Below are 27,843 nucleotides of genomic sequence, written 5' to 3' on the forward strand. Positions count from 1 at the left end.
ATGCTGCTTACTCACCACCTCTCCTCCCTCTCTCCAACACTCCTGAGATGTTACCTGCACAGAGTCCTCTCTTCTCACCTCCTACTCCACCAGCAACCCCACCTATGACTTTCCATACTGCCCAGGTTAAGATGATGCTGTACAGGCTGAAGCCAGGGAAAGCAGTGGGGCCCGATGACATCAGCCCAAGGCTACTGAAGACTTGCTCTTCAGAGTTGTGTGGTATTCTTACACACCTGTTCAACCTGAGCTTGCGCCTACAGAAGGTCCCAAGGCTGTGGAAAACATCTTGCCTAGTACCTGTCCCAAAGAAGACCCATCCCACAAACCACAATGATTACAGACCAGTAGCTCTCACTTCACATATCATGAAGACATTTGAGAGACTTGTCCTCTCCTCCCTCTGCACTAGTGTGTCTACGCAAATGGACCCTTTACAGTTTGCATATCAGCCTAACATTAGTGTTGATGATGCCCTCATTTACATGCTGCAGAGGGCATACACACATCTGGACACCCCTGATGCATCTTTAAGGATAACATTCTTTGACTTCTCATCTGCCTTTAATACCATCCAGCCACGTCTGCTAGGGGAGAAGATGGAGATGATGAAGGTGGATCCATTACTGGTACTGTGGTGTTTGGACTACCTTTATCTCAGACCACAGTATGTGCGCCTACAGAACAATATTTCATGCACCATCCTCAGCAGCACAGGGGCTCCACAAGGAACTGTTCTGGCTCCATTCCTGTTCACCATCTACACAGCGGATTACAAATACAACACTAAAAGCTGCTTCTTGCAAAAATATTCAGACGACACAGCTGTTGTTGGCCTCATTAAAGGGGGAAATGAGGAGGAGTACAGAGACACTATAGACAATTTTGTGGAGTGGAGTACACACAATAATCTCCATCTCAACACCACAAAGACAAAGGAGATAGTTGTGGATTTCAGGAGGGGAAGGAGGAGGACTCAACCAACACCAATCAGCATCGGGGGCACTATGGTGGAGATGGTCGCCAACCACAGGTACCTTGGTGTGCAGCTCGACAGTGAGCTGGACTGGAAAAGTCATATGGAAGCGGTGTACAAGAAGGGACAAAGTCGACTCTTTTTCTTGAGGAGACTAAGGTCATTTAACATCTGCCAACCCCTACTGTGCACTGTCTACCACACAGTGGTGGCCAGTGCTCTGTTTTTTGCTGTGGCATGTTGGGGAGAAGGCGCCTGCACAGCGGACAAAAAGAGACTGGACAAGCTGATCAGGAAGGCCAGCTCAGTGGTCGGGGCTGAGCAGCTAAAGGTCCAGCAGGTGGCAGAGGCCAGAATCCTCAACAAACTGGCCTCAATAATGTCTAACCCCACTCACCCACTCCACGCCCTGAAGGTGATCAAGAACAGCACCTTCAGCCAGAGACTAATTGCACCAATATGCAAAACGGAGCGGTACAGGAAGTCCTGTATACCAGCTGCCATACGGTTTTACAATGCACAAAATTAACTTTGCACCTTATAGTATTTAGTATTTATTATTGTAGTATTTAAGTATTTTAGCATATGAGGGAATGTGTGTTTGTTATGTCTGTCCACGCTGTTGTGACACTGTAATTTCCTGTAAAGGATTATTAAAGGATCTATCTATCTATCTACGCATTGGACAAAATGTTTGTGTAAGGAATGCTGGAAGGGACAAACTTTACCGACTCCTTAAGAAATATACCGCCCCCTACTGGTTGTTTAAACAATTTACTGATATCCACTGTGCTTCTTACTGTCTATGGCGAGAGCTCATTTACTGATGGATTGTTACACCAAAACCATAGTTTGTGTTTTCCTCATGGACCTAGAAAGCAACAAGGACACTTAATTTTGTCAAAACTGTATTGTTTTAATCTTTCTGAGCGAAAGATTTTCACAGTATCAAAAGTGAATAAAAAAAGAACAAAAGCCAACACACACTCGGCTATAACTGGTATATTATAAATCTACATTCCAAAACATTAAGATAGCATCTAGTTCAGCATAGCTTGGAAAGCATCAGATATTGTACGGAAGAAACTTCGGCAGAATTTAAGGACTACATACACCTAAATGACATTATTCCTCGTCAATCAAGGCTGATCCTTAACAATGTATCATTTTGGAGTCTGTCCTCATAAAAGAGCAGAATAACAAGCATGAAAGCAAGATGTACGAGATGCAGGACACCACGGACGTCAATGGGCTGTGGAAAAAAAAAGGTAGCATTGTTTTAGCATTGGTTTATACATCACCAACCCCCAAACATGATTCTTACAGTCCAACAATGTCTTGGAAACCCTAAAGCGATTGGTGTACTCCCCAAACAAAAAAATGTCTTCTCCCCTAGTGTATCTGTGTCCCTTAAAATGAACGTGTGGAAAAATGTGTTGGTGTACTTTGCACAATTTTCTATGAATTGACCGAAGTGTTAAGAATGTGTTGGATTTTAAGGAGGGATATTATTGGGGTACCCTTTCTTTAGAATCAAAACATCGGGAGTAATGTCCAAAATGTGATGCAATAGCATTCATTCCATAGATCATGCATGACAATTGAAATGAAACTCATCAAATTGAAAATATGAGCCCAGTGTTTTGCGCTACATGGCCCATTTAAGCGTATATATTACCTTTGTTGGTGCCAACATGGCAAATGTGTTTCCAGGAGGAGCAAACATTTCACTTTACTTTAAAAAAAAAAGGAGTTCATGTATTAGGCAAGTGTCATGCTCCATCCTACTGTGACAGATACATTTTCAATTGGACAGAATACATGGTGTTGGGCTTGAGAGGGAGACATTAAGAGGGCAAGATTGGCACACAGAACTATAACCCTCATCAGACCAGAAAGCTAGCACCCCTGCACATGACAGGAGAATCGTTGACCCTTTTATGCGAAATAGCCTACTTTCATAAAGAAACATCGTTTAAATATTGTACTTTCTCTATGAAAGTAGTCTGCGATCAAGACCGAGCAGGATATATGCTACAGAACTGCAACACAATATAAAATCGAAGAGCAATACAGTACTTTTAGAGCACCAATGTTAAAAGTTCCCCAGATAAAAACTTTTGTGATAAAAACATATTTATTTCATGAAACGGGTGTTTACATTACTACATAATGAAGCGCATGGATGCAGTAGATTAAACTGGTTTTTCTTTTCTCATTTCGCACCTCTCACTTGGTGAACAATGCAAAGATATCAAAGGGCAAGCTTGGCCTCGCAAACCGTCCCTCACTGATGAGTCTTTTAAGAATTTCAGTCTTCTGAATGGAAAAGAGACAATTGTAACAGGGTCCCTTGGCTTGGAGCAGAGAGGAGAAACAGGAATGAAAGCAGGGCCTCGGGCCAAACGGCGGAGCGCGTTTAAGGAGTTTTTAATCTGGCACTTTTCCAAGTTATTGAGCTGTGTTTGAGTGAACCTTTTTCAGGGTGAAGTTGGACCAGTTCACTGCGACTTTCTGGCGGTTTTGCTTCGCAGAATCCAGGCAAAATCTAGAATAACAGGAAAGGGAGACAGCAAAGTTGTTGTCTGAAAAATGAATGCAACAGAATAACAAACCTTTTGAAGTATTCCACCTCCCTGTCGATCTCATCCATTTCGGTTGGATCGACGTCTTTTGGAAGAAAAACATCCTCTGGAAAGTGATAATAAAAAAAAACATCATTAAATGCAATCATTTCTACATTTCCGACAAGGTAAGAATATATCGGTGGAAGGAGAGAACATTTACCAATAGCACTGCTTGACTTTTCGCCCTTGTTTTTGTTCTTCTTGTTTCTACCCTTCGACTGCTGCTGCTGTGCATTTTGGTGATTCCCGGGATGGGTCTTGCCATCTGAATCCAGCTCAGATCGACCGCCCCGCACCTCCGGGTCACCTTTCGCTCGCTGTGCATGGGGGAGCCCGCTGGTGGCTCCATTGGCTGCCTGCCTGGTCGGCCGGCCCTCCTCAGCCTTCCGTGGGCCGTTCCGCTGGCTCTCTGCCAGCTGCTGGGGCTGCTGTCTGTTTCCCGCTTTGGAGCCGCCCGAACTCGTCTCGGCCACGCGGGACTCGTTGGTCTTCTGCGTCTCGCTGGCGGGGAGGGCTTTGGTGGGTCTGATTGAACTCTGCTCGGCGGCGGCCTGCTCCTGCCTCTGCTGCTGCTGCTTCCGGTTCTTCTTCGACTTGGCAGCACCGGCTGTAGTGTTCCTGGTCTCGGAATAGTCCTCCTTCGATTTCGCCGTGGCCTGGGGCAGACCTTGCGCATGGCTTTCGGACACGGCGGCAGCAGCAGCAGCGCAGCCCCTTTCTGGCGAGTGAACCCGGCTGAGCTTGGAAAGGTTCGGAGTAGTTTGCAACCTCTGGACGTCCTTTTGCCCCGCGGCGCCTTCTGCGGTGGTGAAGGCGGCGGTGGTGGTGGTGGTGGACGATAAGACGGCACCAGTGTCCTCCCAGCCATTGACCAGGTCCAGGTGGTTCTTAAAAGTCCCCAAGGAAAGGGGAGCCAGATCGAGGTCTATCTGCTGAATGTCAGTTGAACCGTTAAGGTGAGACAGTAAGTGGTTGCCCTCCAAGGTGGCCGCCTTCTTTGGGAAGTCGTTGACGTCTAGGTTCAGGTCGTACATGCTAAAGGAGGCTCTGATCGAGTCCTTGATGGTGTTCTTGATTTCCTCCAGCCGACTGGTAAGAAAGCTGTTCACCCGCTCCAATTCCAGCTGAGGCCAGTCCAGCAATCGGCCCGCCTCCGATTCGTCGGCCATCGACTATTTTTCGTTCGATTCGTTCTGAACCGCTTTTCTTTCGTTTCTACAGATACACCAAGCTGCTATCACTTTAATTACCACGTGCAATGTTGTACTTCCTGTGAGTTTGCAGGAACTGTTTTTTATCGAGGCTTTTCTCACCATTAAAAGGAAGCAGCGAGTCAATCATCAATGCAGAAATTGAGGAAATAGACATGTTTAATATTACTGCAAGAATGACCAACTTCCCATTACATCAGTACATTGTTTCAGTGAATTCACACACACACACACACACACACACACACACACACACACACACACACACACACACACACACACACACACACACACACACACACACACACACACACACACACACACACACAATTGAAAACATGTTTGGTTCGATTTAAAATGGTACAACAGACAAATGCTAAACAATCAGAAAAGGGGAAGGAAATAAAAAAAAGCAATTGTGCACTACAAAAATGTGCAACAAACTTCTGTAGCACCACTATCAACTCAACTTGATCCACGTGGTACAATACTAAATAGACTGATATCGTTTTCCCCTGGTGTTTCTGTCTGCGTTGTTGTTGTCCGGCTTCAGAGAACAACCAGCCGTAACGTGGCAGCTGCTTAGAAGTCCATAGAACTGTGAGCCAGGTAATCCTTGCGGCCGATGTTGGACACCTGTTTGGTCTGCATGGCCTCCAGCTTGGGACAGTCCGTGATACGATGGCCAAGACCACCGCAGAACGTACAGCCCCTCTCGCCTGTGCACACACACACACAATAAAGAAAACAGCATGAATAAAACAAGCGGCAGAAGTTCACCAGCAGGTTACGTGAACGAGCCAAAAACAAGTCAATTGAGTCACACAAATTAGAATCAGATGGTACGTCGGAACGGTTCCAACAAACAACGAGGTGCTGATGAGAAACAAGGGAAGGGAGGAGGATGATGGGGGTGGGGGGGGGGGGGGGGGAGAATGGCAAGGGGGCGGTCACCTCCAAGGTCTTCGTTCTCAGTCTGCAACACCTGGAGGACAGGTGGTACCTTCTGCTTGGCCTCTATCAACAGCGCCTTCAGATCCATCAGCACCGACTCGTCTGTGAACCGGAGAACATGGTCGGTCAGACTCGGCCTCGGTCAGCCTTATATGTAATCTGATTTTTTTTAATTTTTTTTTTTGCCGCTTCACTTACCGCAGCCTTTGTTGATGAAGGTGGTGGCGATTCCGGTCTTTCCCGATCGTCCCGTACGTCCGATCCTGTGGACTGGGTGGGGAAGAAAACACGAATAAGAGAGGTTAGGTCCGCCATTTAAAAACAGAAGGTTACCAATCACGCCCGAAGAAAGATGTTTCATCGTGCATGTAATTGGAATCCAACTTTATCTTACCATAGTTTTCTATTTCTTCCGGCATGTCGTAATTCACCACATGCTGGATGGCGGGGAAGTCAAGACCTTTGGAGGCCACGTCTGTGGCCACCAGGACGTCTTTCTTGCCTTCTTTGAATGCTTCGATGGCTTTGGTTCGTTCCTCTTGATCTAAAAATAATTTAAAAAAAAGAAAAAGAAAGGACAATTACTTAAAGTCTCAATTAGTGAGATGAGGCCCCTCCCAGATGGTAGGCGGGAGACCTTCAGAATAAAAAAAACCGAAATAACAGCGTTGTGTCAACTCCAACTGTTTAATGCGAAATAGCGTAGCTCGGCTTGCTGGGTGGCGCTAGTGCATTTTTTCTAAATGCAGATGTACTTTTTAAATTAAATAATGCATCACTAATATGATGTGTTTTAATTGATAACAATGTTAAAATCCGCTCAGCATAGACTACCGCTATGGCCAGTTTTAAGTTACGAGCTACTTGACACGATCTGTTACGACACTGAAAGTATACACATGGCATTTTCTGACACACATAAGTTAAGGGTGCCCCCTAGTGGTCAGACTTTGATAACGCATAAAAAAAATCTGCCAACATTGGCAGAAAATGATTCGCAGCAAGACGTTCTTTAAGTCACAAACCTCATTTCTCCTTGCGTCATCGATTTCAGACAAGGTAAACAGACGCATGCCTGTCACGCACGTCACAGGTTTTTTTTAAATCTCAAACGTTTTTTATAAAAACGACACCACATACCTAACGGTGAAGATACATTTACGATTATGCCGATACACTACAGCACACCACCTACTAACCAATTTCATTCCTCAACAACTCAGTCCTCATTCCAAAACCAAAACTCACAAATCCCAATTGTAATCTTGCAGTCAAAAACTGCAAGATTAAGCATTACCATAATCTTGATAAGAAATCATGAGAACTATACAAAAATCAGAGCTTTTTATTTTATTGCCCGAGTTGGAAAGAGGAAACCAGGCATTATATGGCCTAGTGTTTATTGTGATAATAGACGCACTTCCCAATTCCCAACTTTATTGCACTTTCAAATCCAGTGATTTTATTTTATTTTTTTAGGAAAATTGCGTAGTGGTATAGTGTCATGCGACTGAAACAATGGTTAAAGTGCCAATGAACTCCCATAAAAGGAAAGAAATATGGGTTATCGATTTCCTATTGTCTGAATGTGAGGGAGTACTGGTATGTTGCATAGGTCCTGAGTCTGTTGAATTGCAGGTGGCATAGCAACAGTGTTTTGTTCACCATGATTTCAGGTCAATCATTTCCACATAAAATCTCATAATGAATCCTATTTAGGTGCCCTTTCCATAGCGGTGTGTCCTAATGTAAATGCTTGCTTGCCTAACTTCCAGTTATTGTGCTCAGCTGCTGAGCTCTATTGAGGAAATTGAAAACGAAAATCTGAAGCCAGCAACATCGCTCCACAAACCTTTTAAGATAAAAGGCCAAGAACAAAACCAGAGGGGTCCACTGATGGACTTAGATTAGGATAACCATCTTACCCTTTCCACCATGGATAGCTACAGCCTCCACTCCTTTTAGCAACAGATACTCGTGGATGGCATCCACATCCGCCTTCTTCTCAGCAAACATCAGCACCTGGAAATTAAACATCACAATCTTCAAACGTGTTCTTAAAAGAGTGAAACGTGTAGAACAATATGATATGGAGTTGGGTGGTTCTGAGGATGTTGTGGTACTGACCGGAGGCGGCGTCTTCTGCAGGCACTCCAACAGGTACACCATCTTGGCCTCCTCCTTCACATATTCCACTTCCTACAAAACACAATCCCAGGTCATCATCATTTTAATTCCTTTTCACAGTCAACATTTTCGAACCACTTTGAGGCTGTTCATCGCACCTGGATGACGTCCAAGCTGGCAGCTCCAGCCCTACCCACGTTAATAGTGATGGGCTTGACCAGGGCACTCTTGGCAAAGTTCTGGATCTTTTTAGGCATAGTAGCACTGAAGAGCAGGGTCTGCCTCTGGCCCTGAATGAAGAAAAAACAGTTTGGAGTCAAATTGATTCAATATCACTCCGGTGTCTAATTAACTTGTCGCGGTGATGGTGGTGGTGTGGACTACAAATGAAACCGTGTGCACACATTTTTATTCTGAACCAACCCAATCAACCAGTCCTTGCTGACCTTGAAGTAGGAGAAAATGGTCCTGATGTCCTCCTCAAAGCCCATGTCAATCATCCTGTCGGCCTCATCCAGCGACAGGTAGCGGCAGATGTCCAGGCTGATCATCTTCTTCTGCAGCAGGTCCATTAGTCGGCCAGGAGTGGCTACCATCATGTGGACCCCCCTAGGAACGTTCACGACACACGTTAATTGCCAAACTTCCTACGGGGATTCAGAAAGTGCAACTCGCTATCTTGTTGTTGTTTTTTAACATGGGCTTTTTTTGCCCCGGGTAATATTCATTCTAGGTCATTTGATAAAACTTTGGGAAAAACATAATAAATAAAAGAAATACAGAGTTGAAACCTTACGGTGTATCCTTCAACACAATTAAAAAGAAAAGTATGATAGCCCTAGGCCTCAAGTTAGTTACTGGCCCTGGATACTTATACATATATTATAACACATGGCCCAACAGACCATGACCCATACTTACTGATTAACCACCTCCATCTGGTCTTTGACTGACATTCCTCCTATGCACAGGGCACACCGCAACTGAGGGGTGCCCTCATCCTCCAGAAGTTTGCAGTAATACTCGATGATGCTGTGGGTCTGCCTGGCCAACTCTCGCTGCGGGGAGAGGGACATGTTTAAATCATACTTGAAACAATCAAGATTTTGGTAAACATTGTGTTTATGATATGGAACGCTGTTATCACATTTATGACATGTCAACACAATGCTCACAATTATGAAAAAGGGGGAGCCTATGCAAGCAGAATTGAAGAAGTAAAGATAGTAGCTGGTGCCATCAGACCAACTTCCTCATCCCTCTACCTGTCTTGCGGAGCTTATATTCAGTAGACTGGAATCCCCCTCCTTGTTATCAATTTATTGCTCCAATCACGAGGCCTGACTTTTATTTGGATGGTGTTCAAATAGAACCTGAAATCTTCTAAAGGCCGGTGCGTAACTGAAACGTTAACACATACCAACACCTTATGATCATAGTCAAAAGGTCAGTAAAAAGAACGGCTAATTCAAACAATTCCTTTTTACAACAGCATATAAAATAATGTTCAAACTGCAATTCATGAACAGTGTTATTTCCAGTGTAGGTAGGCAGTGAATGAATTGAAGCTCCGCCATTCAAATGTTAAACATATCCCACATCTGTGCCTGCATTTTGACAAGGCAAGAATAAACAGTTTGGCACCCCAGAATATTTTATAATAATTGCGTGTGTCTTTTTTTGTGTAATTTGTAATTTGTGGTTTAGATCTGTAAAGAACAAAAAGTGTGTTGCCCTTTCTTTAAAATTGGGGGCCTTTTGTGTTTTCAAGTGAGATGTATCAGACAAAGCAATGCTTCTCTCTAGCTGTCTTACTGATGGACAGATGATTAGTCCATAGGGCCCTTCCCTCTTGCTGAAGGGCAGCCGTTTCTCTTGCTCCAGGCAGAACATTATGATGGGGAGAGTGAACACCAGGGTCTTTCCCGAGCCAGTGAAGGCAATGCCAATCAAGTCTCGACCTGCCAGACTATAGATGAACACACAAATATTAATACAAAACATAACAAACAAACTGTGTGAAGCCCTGGCATACACAAGCTACTGTGGACTCACGCGGTGGGGATCCCTTGAATTTGAATGGGAGTCGGGTGGACAATCCCTTTCTTTTTCAAACCTTTAAGGATCGCTGCAAACCATCAGAAGTGTTAGAGAGTGGAGAAATGATGTGCTATACACAAAAGCATGTGTAACATCAGTCGCAGGCGAACCTGGGGGCAACTTCATCTCTCTGAAGCTTTTGATTGGAGCCGGGATGAGTTCTCCATCCACAAGAATGTGGAACTTCTTCCTGACGCGGTCGTGTCTCGCACCGGGCATGTTCAGGATGTAGCGCGGCGGTTTCCAACTGCAAGGGATTTGTCCGTTTTTTTGGATCCATGTAGATAATAGGCTGGGTGATCGTCAAATTATGTCATTGGTTCAGTTTATTCAACACAAAACTCACCTTGTTTTAATGGGGTCATCGTATATAATACCCTTGGCCATTTCCTTCACCGACATCAGAGCTACAAGACAACAGGTTCTCATTAATCCTTTATTCAAAGATTATCGGAATTGCTGTAAGATTAAAAAGGAAAATGCTGTACCTCTGCCTTCAGCAACACTTTCAAGAATCTTTTCCTCCTCTTTCAGTTGCTTCTCCTTGGCGGACTCCTTGCGTGCTGTAAAGGCCAAACCACAGATAAACATGAAATAATCCTGAGGGTCACATTTGATATAACAATATATTGAAGTGACAATGTGTAAAATGTTGACCTCTACCATTGCATAGCATTTAGCAGGATAAAAAAACACAAACATTTTTTAGGCTTGACTTGGCCCCTCCGGCTTGCTTCCAAAGCCAACATGCTAGAGTCGTGTCAAAACAGTGCTAGGACAGTTAATTTCTCTACACCTCTCATATTCGCCAATATTAATCCAGATTTAACCCATCTTTTTGTCTTTTGCCTTCCTATACATGCACTTTTATGGCTGAAGGCGTGGGCATTTAGATAGCTCTGCCAAAGTAGGAGTGCAACTAGTGTTCTGTATGGGTAGTGTATGTCATTTTATACACAGGGTAATCATGCCCCCTTGAGTAACTACATGTAAAATAATCTGACAATTTCTTGCAGCAGCGATATCTAAAGCGACTATGCGATTATAGTGATTATGTAGCCTAGGCAGTCCCAATGAATTCCTCTTTAAAACTTTCCTTGAGCTCATGACATTTTCCATCGAGGATAATGAAAAGAGGTTAGGAAAGGGCATAGGATGTACTTTTTAGACTATTCAACTGGAGCCCCAGAGTAAACTTTTCAAAATAGGTCAATTTTTATAGTTTCTTAGTCATTAAGCAGATGCTTTCAACTAATGTGACCTACAGTATTTTGTTTCAGATGCATATCATTAAAGAGCAGGTAGGGGTTAGGCACCCTGCTCAAGCAAGCCTGTACAGGTCGACTGCTAGTGCGACCATTGCATTTGAACCAACCTTTTAAACAGGAGTCCTGACACAATAACCGCTAATTGTAGTAATTAATCCTGAGTGAGTGTGTCGTTTTGACATACCCTCTGCCTTCTCCTTGAGAACCTGGTGCTGGTCCAGCAGACTGACGTTGGAGCGTGGACCAAGCCCTTCTTCCTCGTCCCTCTGATCTGCTCCACTGTCTTTCATGTCCTCTTCCACCACTTTCCCTCGCAGGCGCAACATCTTGTTGAGCTGCAAACATACAAACAATGGATTATAATCATCCTGGATTCGGAACTTGTATGAGATTCCTGAGAATGAGTTACGTTCCGAGTATCACAAGGGAAAACTTTAAGAAAGGATAAATATGTTCTGGCCACCAACCGTCAGATTCTTTCTTATTTTGACCGGGACATATGGGACGTAGTCATCATCCTCCGACCCACCTGAAGCAGCCTTCTCTCCCTCTCCAAGAGGTCTCTGTAGAATCGGATAAACACAACAAAAATACGATCGGATGGATTAACTGTCCTGGCTTAATACAGAAGGAAGTTATACGCTGACCGTTGTTTCAACACAGATACCGATAGAATTTAAAATGATATGCGCTTCGTGTCCTCCACATCACACGGATCACTTGCCGATGCTTTGCTGGTAGGGTCGAATGTGATAATCTACTAGGCGCTTCACAAATAAATAAAAGTTGTAGTGTTTGTTGTGTCCATTACTACAGCTTTGAGGGACCATCATGTATCCATACATACATGTCTGCTAACTCTCTGGGCTGATCCCTTATAACGAGTTTATAGCGCTCAAACAGAGCTCATAATACTAAAATAACTCATTAAGGAGCTGACCTATGTAGTGGCTGCATATTAGTTTAAGGAACTCTGGAGTATGCCTTCATGTTTCTGATGTGTGGAGGAGTGTGCTGTGTTAGCTAGCTAGCATGTAGCTCCAATGAAGCTTTGTGGCTGAAACGACTTACCTTTTTGGGCTTACTGTCGACCTCCATTTCAGTTTATTCCCTAAAGTAAATGTTTCACAATAAAAACCCAAAACAATTAACAAAAGTAATACTTTTAACTTAAAAGTGCAGTTGTTTACCAGTAGAAAATAAACCAACGCTACTACGCATTGGACAAAATGTTTGTGTAAGGAATGCTGGAAGGGACAAACTTTACCGACTCCTTAAGAAATATACCGCCCCCTACTGGTTGTTTAAACAATTTACTGATATCCACTGTGCTTCTTACTGTCTATGGCGAGAGCTCATTTACTGATGGATTGTTACACCAAAACCATAGTTTGTGTTTTCCTCATGGACCTAGAAAGCAACAAGGACACTTAATTTTGTCAAAACTGTATTGTTTTAATCTTTCTGAGCGAAAGATTTTCACAGTATCAAAAGTGAATAAAAAAAGAACAAAAGCCAACACACACTCGGCTATAACTGGTATATTATAAATCTACATTCCAAAACATTAAGATAGCATCTAGTTCAGCATAGCTTGGAAAGCATCAGATATTGTACGGAAGAAACTTCGGCAGAATTTAAGGACTACATACACCTAAATGACATTATTCCTCGTCAATCAAGGCTGATCCTTAACAATGTATCATTTTGGAGTCTGTCCTCATAAAAGAGCAGAATAACAAGCATGAAAGCAAGATGTACGAGATGCAGGACACCACGGACGTCAATGGGCTGTGGAAAAAAAAAGGTAGCATTGTTTTAGCATTGGTTTATACATCACCAACCCCCAAACATGATTCTTACAGTCCAACAATGTCTTGGAAACCCTAAAGCGATTGGTGTACTCCCCAAACAAAAAAATGTCTTCTCCCCTAGTGTATCTGTGTCCCTTAAAATGAACGTGTGGAAAAATGTGTTGGTGTACTTTGCACAATTTTCTATGAATTGACCGAAGTGTTAAGAATGTGTTGGATTTTAAGGAGGGATATTATTCGGGTACCCTTTCTTTAGAATCAAACATCGGGAGTAATGTCCAAAATGTGATGCAATAGCATTCATTCCATAGATCATGCATGACAATTGAAATGAAACTCATCAAATTGAAAATATGAGCCCAGTGTTTTGCGCTACATGGCCCATTTAAGCGTATATATTACCTTTGTTGGTGCCAACATGGCAAATGTGTTTCCAGGAGGAGCAAACATTTCACTTTACTTTAAAAAAAAAAGGAGTTCATGTATTAGGCAAGTGTCATGCTCCATCCTACTGTGACAGATACATTTTCAATTGGACAGAATACATGGTGTTGGGCTTGAGAGGGAGACATTAAGAGGGCAAGATTGGCACACAGAACTATAACCCTCATCAGACCAGAAAGCTAGCACCCCTGCACATGACAGGAGAATCGTTGACCCTTTTATGCGAAATAGCCTACTTTCATAAAGAAACATCGTTTAAATATTGTACTTTCTCTATGAAAGTAGTCTGCGATCAAGACCGAGCAGGATATATGCTACAGAACTGCAACACAATATAAAATCGAAGAGCAATACAGTACTTTTAGAGCACCAATGTTAAAAGTTCCCCAGATAAAAACTTTTGTGATAAAAACATATTTATTTCATGAAACGGGTGTTTACATTACTACATAATGAAGCGCATGGATGCAGTAGATTAAACTGGTTTTTCTTTTCTCATTTCGCACCTCTCACTTGGTGAACAATGCAAAGATATCAAAGGGCAAGCTTGGCCTCGCAAACCGTCCCTCACTGATGAGTCTTTTAAGAATTTCAGTCTTCTGAATGGAAAAGAGACAATTGTAACAGGGTCCCTTGGCTTGGAGCAGAGAGGAGAAACAGGAATGAAAGCAGGGCCTCGGGCCAAACGGCGGAGCGCGTTTAAGGAGTTTTTAATCTGGCACTTTTCCAAGTTATTGAGCTGTGTTTGAGTGAACCTTTTTCAGGGTGAAGTTGGACCAGTTCACTGCGACTTTCTGGCGGTTTTGCTTCGCAGAATCCAGGCAAAATCTAGAATAACAGGAAAGGGAGACAGCAAATAAAAATTTGTAATTGGGGGTGATATCGATCTATAAAAACGGGGGGGGGATACAATAGATGTTCCAAAGTTGTTGTCTGAAAAATGAATGCAACAGAATAACAAACCTTTTGAAGTATTCCACCTCCCTGTCGATCTCATCCATTTCGGTTGGATCGACGTCTTTTGGAAGAAAAACATCCTCTGGAAAGTGATAATAAAAAAAATCATCATTAAATGCAATCATTTCTACATTTCCGACAAGGTAAGAATATATCGGTGGAAGGAGAGAACATTTACCAATAGCACTGCTTGACTTTTCGCCCTTGTTTTTGTTCTTCTTGTTTCTACCCTTCGACTGCTGCTGCTGTGCATTTTGGTGATTCCCGGGATGGGTCTTGCCATCTGAATCCAGCTCAGATCGACCGCCCCGCACCTCCGGGTCACCTTTCGCTCGCTGTGCATGGGGGAGCCCGCTGGTGGCTCCATTGGCTGCCTGCCTGGTCGGCCGGCCCTCCTCAGCCTTCCGTGGGCCGTTCCGCTGGCTCTCTGCCAGCTGCTGGGGCTGCTGTCTGTTTCCCGCTTTGGAGCCGCCCGAACTCGTCTCGGCCACGCGGGACTCGTTGGTCTTCTGCGTCTCGCTGGCGGGGAGGGCTTTGGTGGGTCTGATTGAACTCTGCTCGGCGGCGGCCTGCTCCTGCCTCTGCTGCTGCTTCCGGCTCTTCTTCGACTTGGCAGCACCGGCTGTAGTGTTCCTGGTCTCGGAATAGTCCTCCTTCGATTTCGCCGTGGCCTGGGGCAGACCTTGCGCATGGCTTTCGGACACAGCGGCAGCAGCAGCGCAGCCCCTTTCTGGCGAGTGAACCCGGCTGAGCTTGGAAAGGTTCGGAGTAGTTTGCAACCTCTGGACGTCCTTTTGCCCCGCGGCGCCTTCTGCGGTGGTGGAGGCGGCGGTGGTGGTGGTGGTGGACGATAAGACGGCACCAGTGTCCTCCCAGCCATTGACCAGGTCCAGGTGGTTCTTAAAAGTCCCCAAGGAAAGGGGAGCCAGATCGAGGTCTATCTGCTGAATGTCAGTTGAACCGTTAAGGTGAGACAGTAAGTGGTTGCCCTCCAAGGTGGCCGCCTTCTTTGGGAAGTCGTTGACGTCTAGGTTCAGGTCGTACATGCTAAAGGAGGCTCTGATCGAGTCCTTGATGGTGTTCTTGATTTCCTCCAGCCGACTGGTAAGAAAGCTGTTCACCCGCTCCAATTCCAGCTGAGGCCAGTCCAGCAATCGGCCCGCCTCCGATTCGTCGGCCATCGACTCGTCGACCGGCTCGTCCGGACTGGACTGGGGGTCGCCGCTTGTGGCCTCCATACCACCACACTGAGCCTTCTCCTGTGCACACACGCAACATTGACAAAAAGTTATTTTCCAACGATCCTAGGATGTTGATTAAGTTTGTAGAGATCAATGTAATCCTCTCACCTTCTTCTTCTGTTTGTGTCGGGCCCGTTTGGCTGCCTTGGCACTGTTGACCGGTTTGGGCTCAGAGCTGTTGATGAAGTCCAGCAACTCGTCCACGTCCCGGTTGTCGATGGCGCTGGCTACCGTCAGGTCTAGGTCCTGGCGCAGAGGGGGCTCCTCTTTGCGTCTGGTCAGGCGGGAGCGCAGTTTCTCCCGGATCTCGGCATAGTTACGGCTTGTTGGTGCTGCTGGAGGCTGTACACAAACAGTGCATGTCGTTCCATTACCACTTGCCCCTTTTCCTGCGATTTCAGCTCTGCATCATTACCGAACCTCGACCACCATAAACCAGCGGAAAACAGTCCCTTCCGCTGCTTAATAAGAAAATATCCAAGACAAACAGTCTCTGTAGGTCTCTGTTGATGCACTTACCGCATTGTGACCAAAGAACTCGCAGTAGCAACAGTCGCAGTATTTCCCATCCTTCTGGTTGGTGGAGGAGGAGGCACAGGAGCTCCTCTCAGAGCTGCTGTCCTCGTCCTCCCCATCGTCCAGCTCTGACGGAGGGTGGCACAACGCCCCGTTGGCCATTTTGTGGCTTTTACAGGCCTGGTCCCTACACAAGAGGACAGATGAAGACACAATGAGCCGTGATGACGGACACTTTTTTTCCACAGAAACATCATTCAGCACATTGATTCAAGGCAAAAGCGTTTGATGGTCATTCTTCCGACGTCGTACAGATACTACCATATTATATTTGGAAGTGTTTTTTGGCAACTTTTTGGACTAGGATATACGATTAAATAGGGAAAAGCCCTGGCCATTCAGCGGTCCTGCGTGGTTGTTGAGGTGGTAGAAAACAGGTTAATCGCCAATGTTCAATGACAGGTAGGCGGAGTTCCATGCACGCTCGACAAGTTTAGCAATAATGATCAGCAATGTCCAGGAATCCAAACCGAAAGGAAATTATAAACAGTGCTGTCGTGGTGGTGAATTAAAAAAAAAGTATGCACTTCTGCACTTTGAACGTCGATTTATTTTTTTATTATTTTATTGGATATTCAGTAGATTCTCACGCTCTGAATTAGTGTTGTCACACGGGGAACTAAAGACAAGATAACTGTAATGAGACTGCTGGGCAGCAATATTCCTTCTATAGAGCTTGGTCATTTTTTAAGCCAGTACCCTGCCCTGCCCTAAACAATAGCGGAACTAAAATGCAATTCTACTGGATCAAATTTCCCCAATGGATAAACTGTTAAAATACCTGTTCAAAAGTGTTTCCTGCTACAACAGTGAAAACAGGTAAAAAAACAGCTTGAAACACCGCGCTCCAATGTGGGTACGCCCAAGGACCATACCGAATACAGATTAAAACTGACTTTTGGATACATGGCGAATTGTGGAAACCGCAAATTTCTTTTTACACCTTGAATTAATTTTTTTTTTTTTCATTTCTTGCATCCCTTATCGTAAGAAATAACACCAACCTGCAGGCCCCCGCCGCAAGATGCCCGACGTTGGGAGGAGCGACCGCCCCGCCGTTGTGTCCGTTGCAGGGATGGTTACAGCCCATGAGGGACGGGCCCAGCTTGCTGTGCTGCGTGACCACACCGGGAATGTGGGCGTTTTTGCACGGGCTGGGCTTATGGACCGACGTGGGGCTGTCGGGGCCGGAGGAGGACGAGGCGAGCTTGGCCGTGGGACTGTGGAGGTTGGGCACCAGCGTGGAGAAGGGCGCGTGGGCTGCGGCCCCGGGGTTGGAGGAAGAGGAGGAGCTGACATGGCCGTTCTGCCCCGAGCTCTGCTTAGGGGGCACGAGGGAGGAATGCTGGGAAGAGAGGCCCGTGGGGCTGTTGGGAGGCACAGACAGGTCCGAGTGTTGGTGGTGGTCGCCGGGGTGGAACGCTTCACCTGGACACGGGGGAGAGAGGGGAGAGGGGGGGGGGGGGGAGATGGATGAGGGGTGGACCAACTTCAGAGCATGTACTTCCAGACATTCTCTGAAGTTAGGGTTAGATGTAATCAAAAAGCGAGAACAACAAATCTACTGTCAGTTATTCTGCGAGGAGGAAGCTAAAGAGTTATATATACACAAGGACTGTCGACATATCTGTCAAGTCATTCAAGGAAGGGATCTGTTTATATGTATCCTACCCGGAGGAGTGGGGCGACGGCACATGGTCTTGAAGTGCTTGGGGGTGGTCTTACAATGGTCAGCTGAGGTAGACAGGGGATTCCCAAGAGAAGAACCACTGGAATTCTGGGATGGGTGACTGTAGGGACACACTTTGGGCGCGGATGTTTTAGCAGATTTACCAGGTGCCTCGTGAAGGCCTCTTTTATCGTGACATGTCGATCCCCCTGTTACACCTGCATTGAAAAGAAAGGGGTTGGAATGATCTTAAGCATTGCAAGGAATCGCAATGATCATACCACAGGGTTTTCTTATTGCTCTCCAAAATAACTGAGACTGATAAATAACCCCAAGCAACAATCGATTATCTTGCCACGAGTCATATAAATGTATTCCTATTCCTAATCCTATTCTAAACCATTAAGTATGTTACCACAACTTAAGAGTATGCTGGGTACTTGGAGAGCAATAAAAATCTGATTTTATATTTAAGCAATAGATCACGACAGGCTGTGTTATGTGCTCATTATACCACAGTTAAGGTGTGTTGTCCCCCCCTTAAAAAGGTCCCATGGCATGAAAATTTCACTTTATGAGGTTTTATAACATTAAGTTGAGTTCCCCTAGCCTCCCTATGGTCCCCCAGTAGCTAAATTGCATTAGGTCTAAACCGAGAAGTAGCCATCTTTCTCCGCCTTTGAAAAAAAGATTGCTGAAACGCTTCAATTTGACTTCCGGCCCCATATGACGTCATACAGTACCATGTTACCCGCCCAGAGAATTTGGCCCACCAATGAGACAATGAGCTAGGACCGTGCGAGCGCCACATGTGTGTGTGTGTGAATACACACACTGTAACACAAGTGTTCTTTGTTATTTGGATAACCGTTCTGCTGTTGGTGTTATGGAGCATAACACGCAACACAATAACGCAAGCTTGCATAAAGCTCCCATTTGGTGAAAAGACTAGACTGCGTCGGGTTGGTTGAGAAGGAATTGGGAACCGCGAAATGGAGGAGAAAAGGATTGTTGCCCGGGATTGTCCGTCGGAGCCGGACAGCCCTGGGGGCGGCCAGCAGGGCTCTGACGGACCGCTGCCACTACCTATGTGTGCTGACTGCCAATGCAGCATCCAATCCAAAGGCAAGTGGTGGCATGTGACATCCATAATGCTACTCCACAAACAAATAACGATAAATAAAACCTTAATATTGTCATTTTAATTTGTAGGACTAGTACTACTGCCAAGGTACTACTGCCAGCTCTTCAAGACTTAATAAACCTAAGGACATTTGCCACTCTACAGTAGTGTCAATGGCTAAAAACATTTTAGTTTCCATTTCACCCCACTGATATACAAGGTCCCTTTTTCAATGGGCCAATTAATCTTCCATTTATCATGACCTTTTGTAGACCTTCATTTAGTGAAGACCAAGGATGCACTTCTTTCATTATTTGTCATTTCATTAAAAGTCAGATATCTTGGGGTCATATACCCGTCATATGAATGAATCAAATGCATTCATTACAAGGATGAATAGAACATATATACAAAGAACAAATATATCTACTAACCTCAACAAGATTATGTCATTGTTAGTTAATAAGGTCCGCTCATTTAGTGCAACACAAATAAATGTCATGAATGTTGTTATAGATAAAGATAAATTATGAGCGATTCATGAATGAATAGTGAGATTAGGCCCAACTTTGAAGCCTTACAAATCAAATAATACCACCAAAACGTCCACCAATTTCTAAACCTGATCTGTGGTTAAGATAACAGCCATATTGCTTGACCAGAATATCAAAGGGAAACCCCTTTGTGAGCTACAAACCTTGCTGAGAGTGCGAAGAAGCATTGTGGTTACAGTGGACCCCCCCGTTGGTATGGACCGAGTTCCACAGTCCTGACAGCTTGTGGGCCGACAGGAAGGAGCTGGGGTCCCAGTCCACAGAACTGTGCTCCGGGAAACCGTTCCCACAGCTCTGGGATTTACAGGAGGACGAGTGGGACAGCGGTACCTGAAAAATAGAGACAAAAAAAGGGGGGTTAGGGTGTTTGACTCCCAACCATACTTTTCTGGGTTCCCTCCCAATGGCAACAGTCTACCTATAGGCATCCTTTAGGTAGTTCCTAACCACTCCCTGCTCCAAAATCACTGCAATTTAGCTTGAATAACTGTCTGATAAATGCTTTAAATGGTCAATACAAAACATGTATTTACCATGATAAATCTACATACACACACATATTCATCTATTTTGGATTGGAGTTGGGGTTCAGCTTGACACAGCGACCATAGCACAATAAGAGGAGAAATACTGGAACATGGATAAGATCTATTGTACCGAGACGTTTCGCCCATTTTAAAGTTCAATACTGTTAAGGAAATGATATTTCACAGGGATGTAATAGACCCTAGGCCTGGTTGATCCCAGTACAACAGATAATGCAGGTGACTATGATTTTGGTTAACATTTAGTTAGGAATTCAGGATTTGCATAGGATGGAAAGCAGATAAATTATGTAAAAATACAAGGAAGAAAGATGACCGTGACAAGCAGTTGACTGCACTAACAATAACAAGGCAGAAGTTGAAAGACAAGCTATTTTCGAAACAGCAGGCTGAAACTGGAAAAAAATGATTGACAGAAGTAATTTTCAGGCAACCATGTTGCTGGATGTAAAACCAATCATGTTTAGTAAATGTAATGAAAAATTGATCTGATACCATTGATATGCCTTACCTTGATTTGAATTGATATTTACATTACTATGCATGAATTCAAATGCATTACAAAACATATATATATATATATATATATATATAACGTTTTTACAAATCATAATTGTTTTGACTTCACAAATGAAATCACAGTAGGCTGATATAAAAGAGCGAGTGACAGTTTGGTTTCACTTTGTGACTTACACCATTGTTTAACCTGACGCAGCCACACAGAAACCCACACAAGTTGCCTCAGCATTACAGTTATCAGAGAAGACTTTTCCCAATCTGTAAGTTATGTGGGGAGCTGCAAAACTAGTGACCCTGAAACAGTAAGTCTAGGATTCGATATGTTATATGTGACGAACATAATTGAAAACGGATGATGTAATTGACACATTATACACAAAGATAATTGGTATGTATTGACTTTGACAAAAATGTTCTGTGTACACAAAGTGAAAGCTCCCATTCAAATGTTATATTTCAATGTCTTTTGGGGGCAGGGGGGGGGATTTCCTCGTAAATAAGTCAATATAATTACGATAGACATTATAAAGTGCAGTTAAAAGAACCTTGTGTGTTGTACCAGCTATTGTATTGTAATAACGTTTTCTTCTAATAATCATATTTGGCAATGTAAAATGTAAGTATCTATATAGTATTATAGTATAATTCCTGTATACAGTATTTCCACTAAATAAAATGTGTTTACACTTAGTAATATTTAACCACAGAAATGTGACAGTTTGGACCAACAGTATCTATTTAAACCTTAAGATACTGTGGGAACTAATCAGTTGAGGTTATTCACCGGTGTAGGTGGCTCTTGGGTGCTCCTCATTTCCTCCTCTTCCACGCTTTTTCGGCAGCTCTGGCATATCCACAAGGGTACTTCTCCCAGCAGGGACTGGGACAGTGAGGGTACTGCATCAGCCAGCTTGCGCCCCGGCACCTCACGCAACAAGGCCTGGGAAAGGGCAGGCATGGCATCAGCCAGCTTGGTGCCGTGGCCTCCGGGGAGTCCATTTGCAGAACCTGCTCCCCAGTCCTTAAATTCCCGGTGGCACAGAAGGCAGCAGGTGTGCATAGGCTATGTGGGAAGGATAACCACATGGAGGTCAAATATGATGGTAGCAACTCACCACCTTGTTGTTGATATACACAAAAAGTGTTATTTTGCACATGGAGCAGCTCATTTTGCGATGTTGTGAAACGTGATAGAGGTCGCTAATACTTTTGTTTTTAGAAAGAGTGTGATATATTCCTGCTTTAATAATGGGTACAGTCATTTGCACTGGGAACAATCAGGAGATAGTACGTGATTATAACTACATAACATGTGGAATCAAACCCTACAAGCAAGTAGTTAGCACTGTTTCCGGTGACAGCTAAAACCTGACCCTACTTGAGAGTTATGTTCACTGCTTATAGTACCCACAATTATGAGACCCTAACTGTGAGATGTTGCAACGTGCATAAACTTTATTCCCCCGCCTGGTTGTGTGAAGATCAACTCAAAGAGAACAATGGATCCCCATGGATCACCGCTGTGTGGAACATTTAGCCAGTAGTGCCCAGATCGGTGTCTCTCCAGCAGCTATCTCGCTAGCTGGTTAGCGGCTGTTGCTGCTGTGATGAACGGTCTAGCTAGCAATAAGTGTAATCCATGTGTGCTGCACAACACACTCGTTCATGTACGGCAAGGCATTTCAACTTGGTATCATTGGATGACCTGGAAAACGCCCGGAATGAAGCACAAAGCAGGCAGACACAATGTCACCTATCCGCCTCAGAGTGAGCGGGCTAACAATGCTAACTAGACTGGGCTCAGTGCCTGTGGTGGACGCCTCCTCCTCGCCGACCTACTACTTCTTATCACCCGTTTATCTCGCAGCAAACCCGCGCGCTGTCTTCACCATCCATGTTGCACTGAACATGTGGAAAAAAACAAAGACACCGCAGGGGGACGCCTGAGATTCTCCAGTCTCGCCTAATCATGGATCCCCCCCACACACACACACACACACGCGCATAGGGGATGCTTTGTGGGGCTAACAAGCGTTAGCATCAAGCTACCTGGTTTGCCCTGGCGGCCAGTCTCTCCAGCCCCACGTCTCCGCCACCACCGCCGGCCGCATCGCCGGGAGAGACGGGCTTCTTCGGTAGGGCTTGCTGCTGCCCAGGCACCATCTCCTTCTGGACGACTCCGGGTTGTTTACTCTTCTTCCTTGCCATTACGCGAGTAATTGTACAATCCGTTTGCGGGCGAGTTTTTGCACCGGTTTGGGGGAGAAGGTGGAAAGCGATGTTGTTTCTGGTGGACCACAAATGTTCTGTAGCTTCTCTAGTCAAGACAACAGTCAATATGGCGGAGCGCTGGCACACTGGAGTTCAGAGGTTAAAGATACTGCTGGCGACGAGACTTCGGTTCAGCTGATGATCGCTGCTAAACAACTAATGCACGGACTCAACGCCATATGTGTATGTGTGTGTGTGTATATATATATATATATATATAGGCCTATATATATATACAATATAAAAAAAAAAAAAGTGAGATTGGCTTTGCGATTTGTGTTGCTGTTGTGTAGTGTTTAATTTGCTGGATTTTTATTTTAGTTTATATTAGAGAAATGGGTTCGTTTTGTGTAGTGTAAATCTGACATTTTTGGATATATTGAAACCATTCATCCTCCTCGAGCTTCCTGAGCAGAGAAAGTGACTGTTTCGTGTGGATCCAATGTTTTTCCGCATCAATAAGACAGAAATGGGTAAGACTGAAAAGGGGCAATGCATAGAAAACAATATAATAACTTTAAATAAAGTATAATTTCGTCATCACCCCGCCTATCAGGGAATACTGCGAGCGTCGTTTTAATTGTTGCACGGAAATAAAGAGTGCATATAGTTTACCGGACAACATTAGCGGAAAAATATCACAAAAGAGTGAGACAAATGTCTCTGTAGGTTCATGGAGGCGCTATAATACGTGCGGGGGTCGATGTGGAGACAAATAATGGCGCGCTTATGGAACTTTACAAAGCAGGAGGGAGTGGTCGAGGAGGAGGCTTCACAGTGACGTTTTTTACGTGGCGTATGTCTGAGTTTGGTTTGTTGAACTGCAGACGTAGCATTAATAGCTGCTGGTAGGACCTGTGCTCTGTTCTTCCACAACATAATCTTACTTTTGTTTGTGCACCTTGTAGATTTTCATCCTAAGAAATGGAAGCGACCATCTGCAACATCCAGGTTCTGCTTCAGGCGGCAGAGTTTTTGGAAAGAAGAGAAAGAGGTCAGTACATTGACTGTCAGCTGTCATTTTATAAGGAAGCGAAATGTGTTTAGTTGTAAAAACAACAAATGAAAATTAAAAACAATGCAACTATGAATTACTATGCATGGGGTTAAATGTGTGCGGCAACTTACTGCATGGAATATGCGAGTTTTGTGTCTTCGGTCGATATCTTCGCTTTGACTGTAGTGACCTACATACCGGGCACATCATTGTACTCTACCGCGCCAATTCTGGACCATTTGAAACTCGGGTGCACCGCCGAGCGCTTATCAGAGAATGAATGGATGTTCTTAAACAACGCGTCGCATTATAACACTTCTTTCGCCCCGTCGACCGTACATTAAATCTTTGTTTCGTTTTTTTTGTTTAAGCTGAATTCAGCAATGTTGGGAACAGTTTATGAAGGATGGCGCCAAAATCGTACAACAAAAACATCAGGCTGAGGATGATGACAGCACCATAGCTCTGTTATAGCAGTATTCCGAATAATCGTGTCATTTGGAGCCCAAAAATAATAACAACGACGGAATAGTGAACTTAGCGTAGTTGCAGAGCGTTAAATGTGTTTTGTTTTCCCATCGATTCAGCGTTTGGGTGTTTGTATGGGACACTTTGATTCTACAGAAGCAGAGCACGGGTATGCTTCAGTACTTCCTCCCAGTACAGAAGATTCGGACAAGAGAAACAGACAGAAAAACAAGAAGCTATCGGGTCCTGGTGGCAATAGGTGATTACACAACAGATACTATGTCAAAAAGGGTGTGGTTCCAAAACCTGATCTTTTTGTTTGCTTGTTACTTTCGTTTGCTAAGTCTTCTCACACTCCTCAAAAGCATTAATCGATCTGTTCTTATTACTAAAATGTTATTTATTTTTAATCACAGGCTAGTTCACAACGAGCTGGAGAAAAACAGGTAATACACATTAAATACTTCACAGTAACGGCGGTCCTATTATATGTATTAACATTAAACCAGTGCTTTGACATATTTCTTCTTGTACAATGTTAAAAATTTACAACCGTTCACAATGTTAACATACTTGAGGTAGGAATACATTGTTTGGTGGAGACTTAATCGATTACCTATTTTTGTGCAGGCGAGCTCAACTGAGATTCCATCTGGATCAGCTCAAGGAGCAGGTCCCCCTGTCCACGGACTCTGTGAGGAACACCACGCTGAACCTGCTCCGACGGGCACAGCTTCACATTAAGGTAAGGAGAACAGTAGGAGCGTAGAACCTTGTGGCACTTGTCACGCTGGCTCTGTTACTTCACTGTGCCGCCTCTTGTTTTGGCACCCCCATGCACACCTTCTGATAGGCATGGTCATGCATATTTTGGCTTTAGTTTAGTTGTCTTTGCCTTAGTCTATTTAATTAGATGTATTGTGTGTATGTGTGTACATGAGTAGATCTATATAGTAGTTATAACGTGCAGCAGTAGTTCTGATCTTAATTATTTTGGTTTTGTATTGCGATTATCTTATGTGTCTGAAACATGGTTTCATCTCTTAATTCGTTTTGGTGGTTTGTTTTGTTTGTTTTTGTCGCGTTTCAGAAGCTGCAGCAGCAGGACGAGCGCGCCCAGCACCTGAAGGACCGTCTGCAATGGGAGCATAGGGAGCTGCGAGGCCGGCTGGACCAGCTGCAGAGGGGCAGCGAGAGGACCAGGAACGACAGCCTGGGCTCTGTGGTGTCCTCCGAGAGGTCCGACTCTGACAGGGGTAAGAGGACCTTCATCGGTTTCACTTTGATTTGAATGTTACTTTAGGCAAATGTTTTGTTTTTGTATTGGCTTAACCCGAAGCAAATCTTGGGTGGATTTAAATTTCGGGTGCTACACGTTCATTTCAGCTATAGCTTGTTATTCAACTGGTTGGTCTTTGTGGTTTTCTTGTTGCAGAAGACGTGGAGGTTGACGTGGAAAGCATTGTTTTTGAATGCGTCTCCTCTGATGGACTCAGTATTACACACACTGATGTTGACCACTGTTACTCCAGCTCGGATAAAGACTGGCTATGACGGCAGCACTGGCTGTGGTAAACCTTTTCTATCATTCTATCTGACAAGGCGAGAAAGAAGAAGAAGAAGCAAAAAAACATAACTACATTCCAGACGGTCTCAGAAAGAACATAGGACAAGAGAGGGAGAGATTGGACATTTATGTGAAACTGTGCAGCCAAACTTATACTTCATCTTTTCACCAGTGCTGGTGACTCAAAATTCAACTTTCCAGATCGGTCGTAAAGGGTCCGGCTACAAGCTGAATGGAGCTAGTGTTCCACAAACTCACTGTCCATTTGCACTGACGAGCCGTTTTACTGAGCTGAGAGGAATAGCATGGAGAGTGAACCTGTTCCCACCTCACTCAAGAACTCAATCCACACAATGCGTAGGACTCCATAATCGAAAAGGGTTATTTAACAATATTTTGAAATACAGTATTTTTTTTTACATTTGATCCAGCTTTATGGTTTCGTCTACTACTCAAACAATTTGTCAGCACTAAGAAGCTTAAAATTCAGGAATTAAGTCATGTAAACACTCGTACAGTAACATTTATTTTTGTATTAATGTAATTATCTCATGTATTTTATTATTTTCCTTGTTGCACAGAGCATCCAACCATTGCACTTGTTTTTTTTCCTTAAAAGGGTTGAGGGTTTTTTGATTATAGAGAGGCAACTGGTCATGTTTGCACATTTTCTACCAGGCAACAAAGTAATTGTAATGCATGATCTTCCTAGGGAACAACGTGTTGTCAAAACGATATTAGGTCAGTTGCACCTTATTCCTACAATCCGGAATTGATGCACAGATAGATAGATAGATACCAGCCACTCCACTCTATCAGTCAGGCGGACCGTGGACGCCTCACTCGTTGTCTTCAATATGCTAATAAGTTACTGATTCCGTCTATATAACACGGGAACACCTTGAACGATTGCGTATATTAAGAGCTTTAAGAAGTGACAGTTGGTCTAGCATAACTTCACACAATGCTAATCTGTGTCCACTCCCATTACCCTCTGGACAATAATGTATGTTCAACTCTTAAATGACCGAATCTTTTTTAACTTATTTATCCAACAACATTCTTGTTGACGACAAGCAGGACCTTACCTAATTTATTTTGAGGTAGACCAGAATCTTGATGGCCAGTTTAGTGTAGGGGACAAGTTTTGTGCAGGTGGAGTGGCGAGTAATGTTTTAGACCAACGCTTCTATACTTGTCATACTCTGAATAACCACAGTGTGGCGTAGACATTACGGATTGTAGGTGTAAGTCTGAACAATGATTGCTTAAGTGATTGCAAATGTGAACAGTGAAATTGTGTTTGTATTTAAACTGTTCCATTATAACAATTGTGCTCTTAAATGCAAATGCATTTTTCATGACGTTTTATTATGCATGCAGTAGACTCAATGTCAGGATAGAGAATGCTACCTGTAATTCTTATGCAATTTTTGCTGTATTACAAGTATGTGTATCCTTTACTTTTACATTGAATATTTTGAAGCAGCTGGCTTCCGGATAATATATGCAAGATGCCTTATTTTCTTGTAACTTATGTATGCATTAATTCATCTGTCTCCTTCCAGTAATATAATGTAGCATTTTTATACCAGTGTACTCTTTTTAAATGAATAAATATTTTATATATTTACCCTGAATGCATTTGACTGTTGTAAACCACCAACTGATAAAGCTTGCAATATTAGTTTAATTGAAGCACAAAGCATAAGTTAATAGCAAAATTTATATTTATTGACATTACCAAGCAATTGCAGGAGCAAGAGCATACATGTACATGTGTATGTATTAGCTGTGATAGTTGTAAACAAGGTACCTATTTTCATATGATAACA

At 43.8% G+C, this 27,843-nt stretch overlaps 4 protein-coding genes across 14 annotated transcripts; 1 reads left to right on the forward strand and 3 right to left on the reverse strand.

The window, feature by feature from the left end:
- Positions 1–1,909: 1,909 nt before the first annotated feature.
- Positions 1,910–4,784, reverse strand: LOC311344896 (protein FAM193B-like). 6 transcript variants are annotated; one of them, XM_084469234.1, is made up of 5 exons: positions 3,764–4,784; positions 3,613–3,667; positions 3,452–3,524; positions 2,655–2,711; positions 2,149–2,228 (listed from the first exon to the last, which is right to left on the reverse strand). In XM_084469234.1, the coding sequence occupies exons 1-4, from the start codon at positions 4,770–4,772 to the stop codon at positions 2,709–2,711; spliced, it is 1,140 nt and encodes a 379-aa protein (XP_084325360.1). In that variant the 5' UTR covers positions 4,773–4,784; the 3' UTR covers positions 2,149–2,228; positions 2,655–2,708. The 6 variants fall into 6 exon arrangements, with proteins under 6 accessions (XP_084325355.1, XP_084325359.1, XP_084325356.1 ...); XM_084469232.1 differs by having other exon boundaries at positions 3,592–3,667; XM_084469229.1 differs by lacking the exon at positions 3,452–3,524 and having other exon boundaries at positions 1,910–2,228; positions 3,592–3,667.
- Positions 4,785–5,033: 249 nt separating this feature from the next.
- On the reverse strand, positions 5,034–12,503 carry ddx41 (DEAD (Asp-Glu-Ala-Asp) box polypeptide 41). The gene is made up of 17 exons (XM_084469036.1): positions 12,335–12,503; positions 11,731–11,826; positions 11,448–11,598; positions 10,484–10,558; positions 10,342–10,402; positions 10,106–10,242; positions 9,951–10,023; positions 9,711–9,864; positions 8,817–8,953; positions 8,342–8,504; positions 8,054–8,185; positions 7,896–7,967; positions 7,694–7,790; positions 6,163–6,312; positions 5,967–6,038; positions 5,769–5,870; positions 5,034–5,533 (listed from the first exon to the last, which is right to left on the reverse strand). The coding sequence occupies exons 1-17, from the start codon at positions 12,359–12,361 to the stop codon at positions 5,397–5,399; spliced, it is 1,836 nt and encodes a 611-aa protein (XP_084325162.1). The 5' UTR covers positions 12,362–12,503; the 3' UTR covers positions 5,034–5,396.
- A 206-nt stretch (positions 12,504–12,709) lies between these two features.
- fam193b (family with sequence similarity 193 member B) lies at positions 12,710–23,055 on the reverse strand. Of its 5 annotated transcripts, none has more exons than XM_084469710.1 (12): positions 22,755–23,054; positions 21,490–21,768; positions 19,785–19,971; positions 17,967–18,182; positions 17,300–17,723; positions 16,239–16,422; positions 15,828–16,061; positions 14,657–15,737; positions 14,485–14,560; positions 14,277–14,349; positions 13,480–13,536; positions 12,975–13,054 (listed from the first exon to the last, which is right to left on the reverse strand). In XM_084469710.1, the coding sequence occupies exons 1-11, from the start codon at positions 22,911–22,913 to the stop codon at positions 13,534–13,536; spliced, it is 2,916 nt and encodes a 971-aa protein (XP_084325836.1). In that variant the 5' UTR covers positions 22,914–23,054; the 3' UTR covers positions 12,975–13,054; positions 13,480–13,533. The 5 variants fall into 5 exon arrangements, with proteins under 5 accessions (XP_084325832.1, XP_084325833.1, XP_084325834.1 ...); XM_084469709.1 differs by having other exon boundaries at positions 13,024–13,054; positions 14,028–14,349; positions 22,755–23,053; XM_084469706.1 differs by lacking the exon at positions 14,277–14,349 and having other exon boundaries at positions 12,710–13,054; positions 22,755–23,055.
- Positions 23,056–23,830: 775 nt separating this feature from the next.
- mxd3 (MAX dimerization protein 3) lies at positions 23,831–27,591 on the forward strand. Of its 2 annotated transcripts, none has more exons than XM_084469811.1 (6): positions 23,831–23,970; positions 24,598–24,700; positions 24,858–24,887; positions 25,072–25,186; positions 25,532–25,697; positions 25,877–27,591. In XM_084469811.1, the coding sequence occupies exons 1-6, from the start codon at positions 23,901–23,903 to the stop codon at positions 25,993–25,995; spliced, it is 603 nt and encodes a 200-aa protein (XP_084325937.1). In that variant the 5' UTR covers positions 23,831–23,900; the 3' UTR covers positions 25,996–27,591. The 2 variants fall into 2 exon arrangements, with proteins under 2 accessions (XP_084325937.1, XP_084325938.1); XM_084469812.1 differs by having other exon boundaries at positions 25,880–27,591.
- Positions 27,592–27,843: the final 252 nt, after the last annotated feature.

This window comes from Micromesistius poutassou (assembly GCF_964030765.1).
Source record: "Micromesistius poutassou genome assembly, chromosome: 6".
In the NCBI taxonomy this organism is placed as follows: Eukaryota; Metazoa; Chordata; class Actinopteri; order Gadiformes; family Gadidae; genus Micromesistius; species Micromesistius poutassou.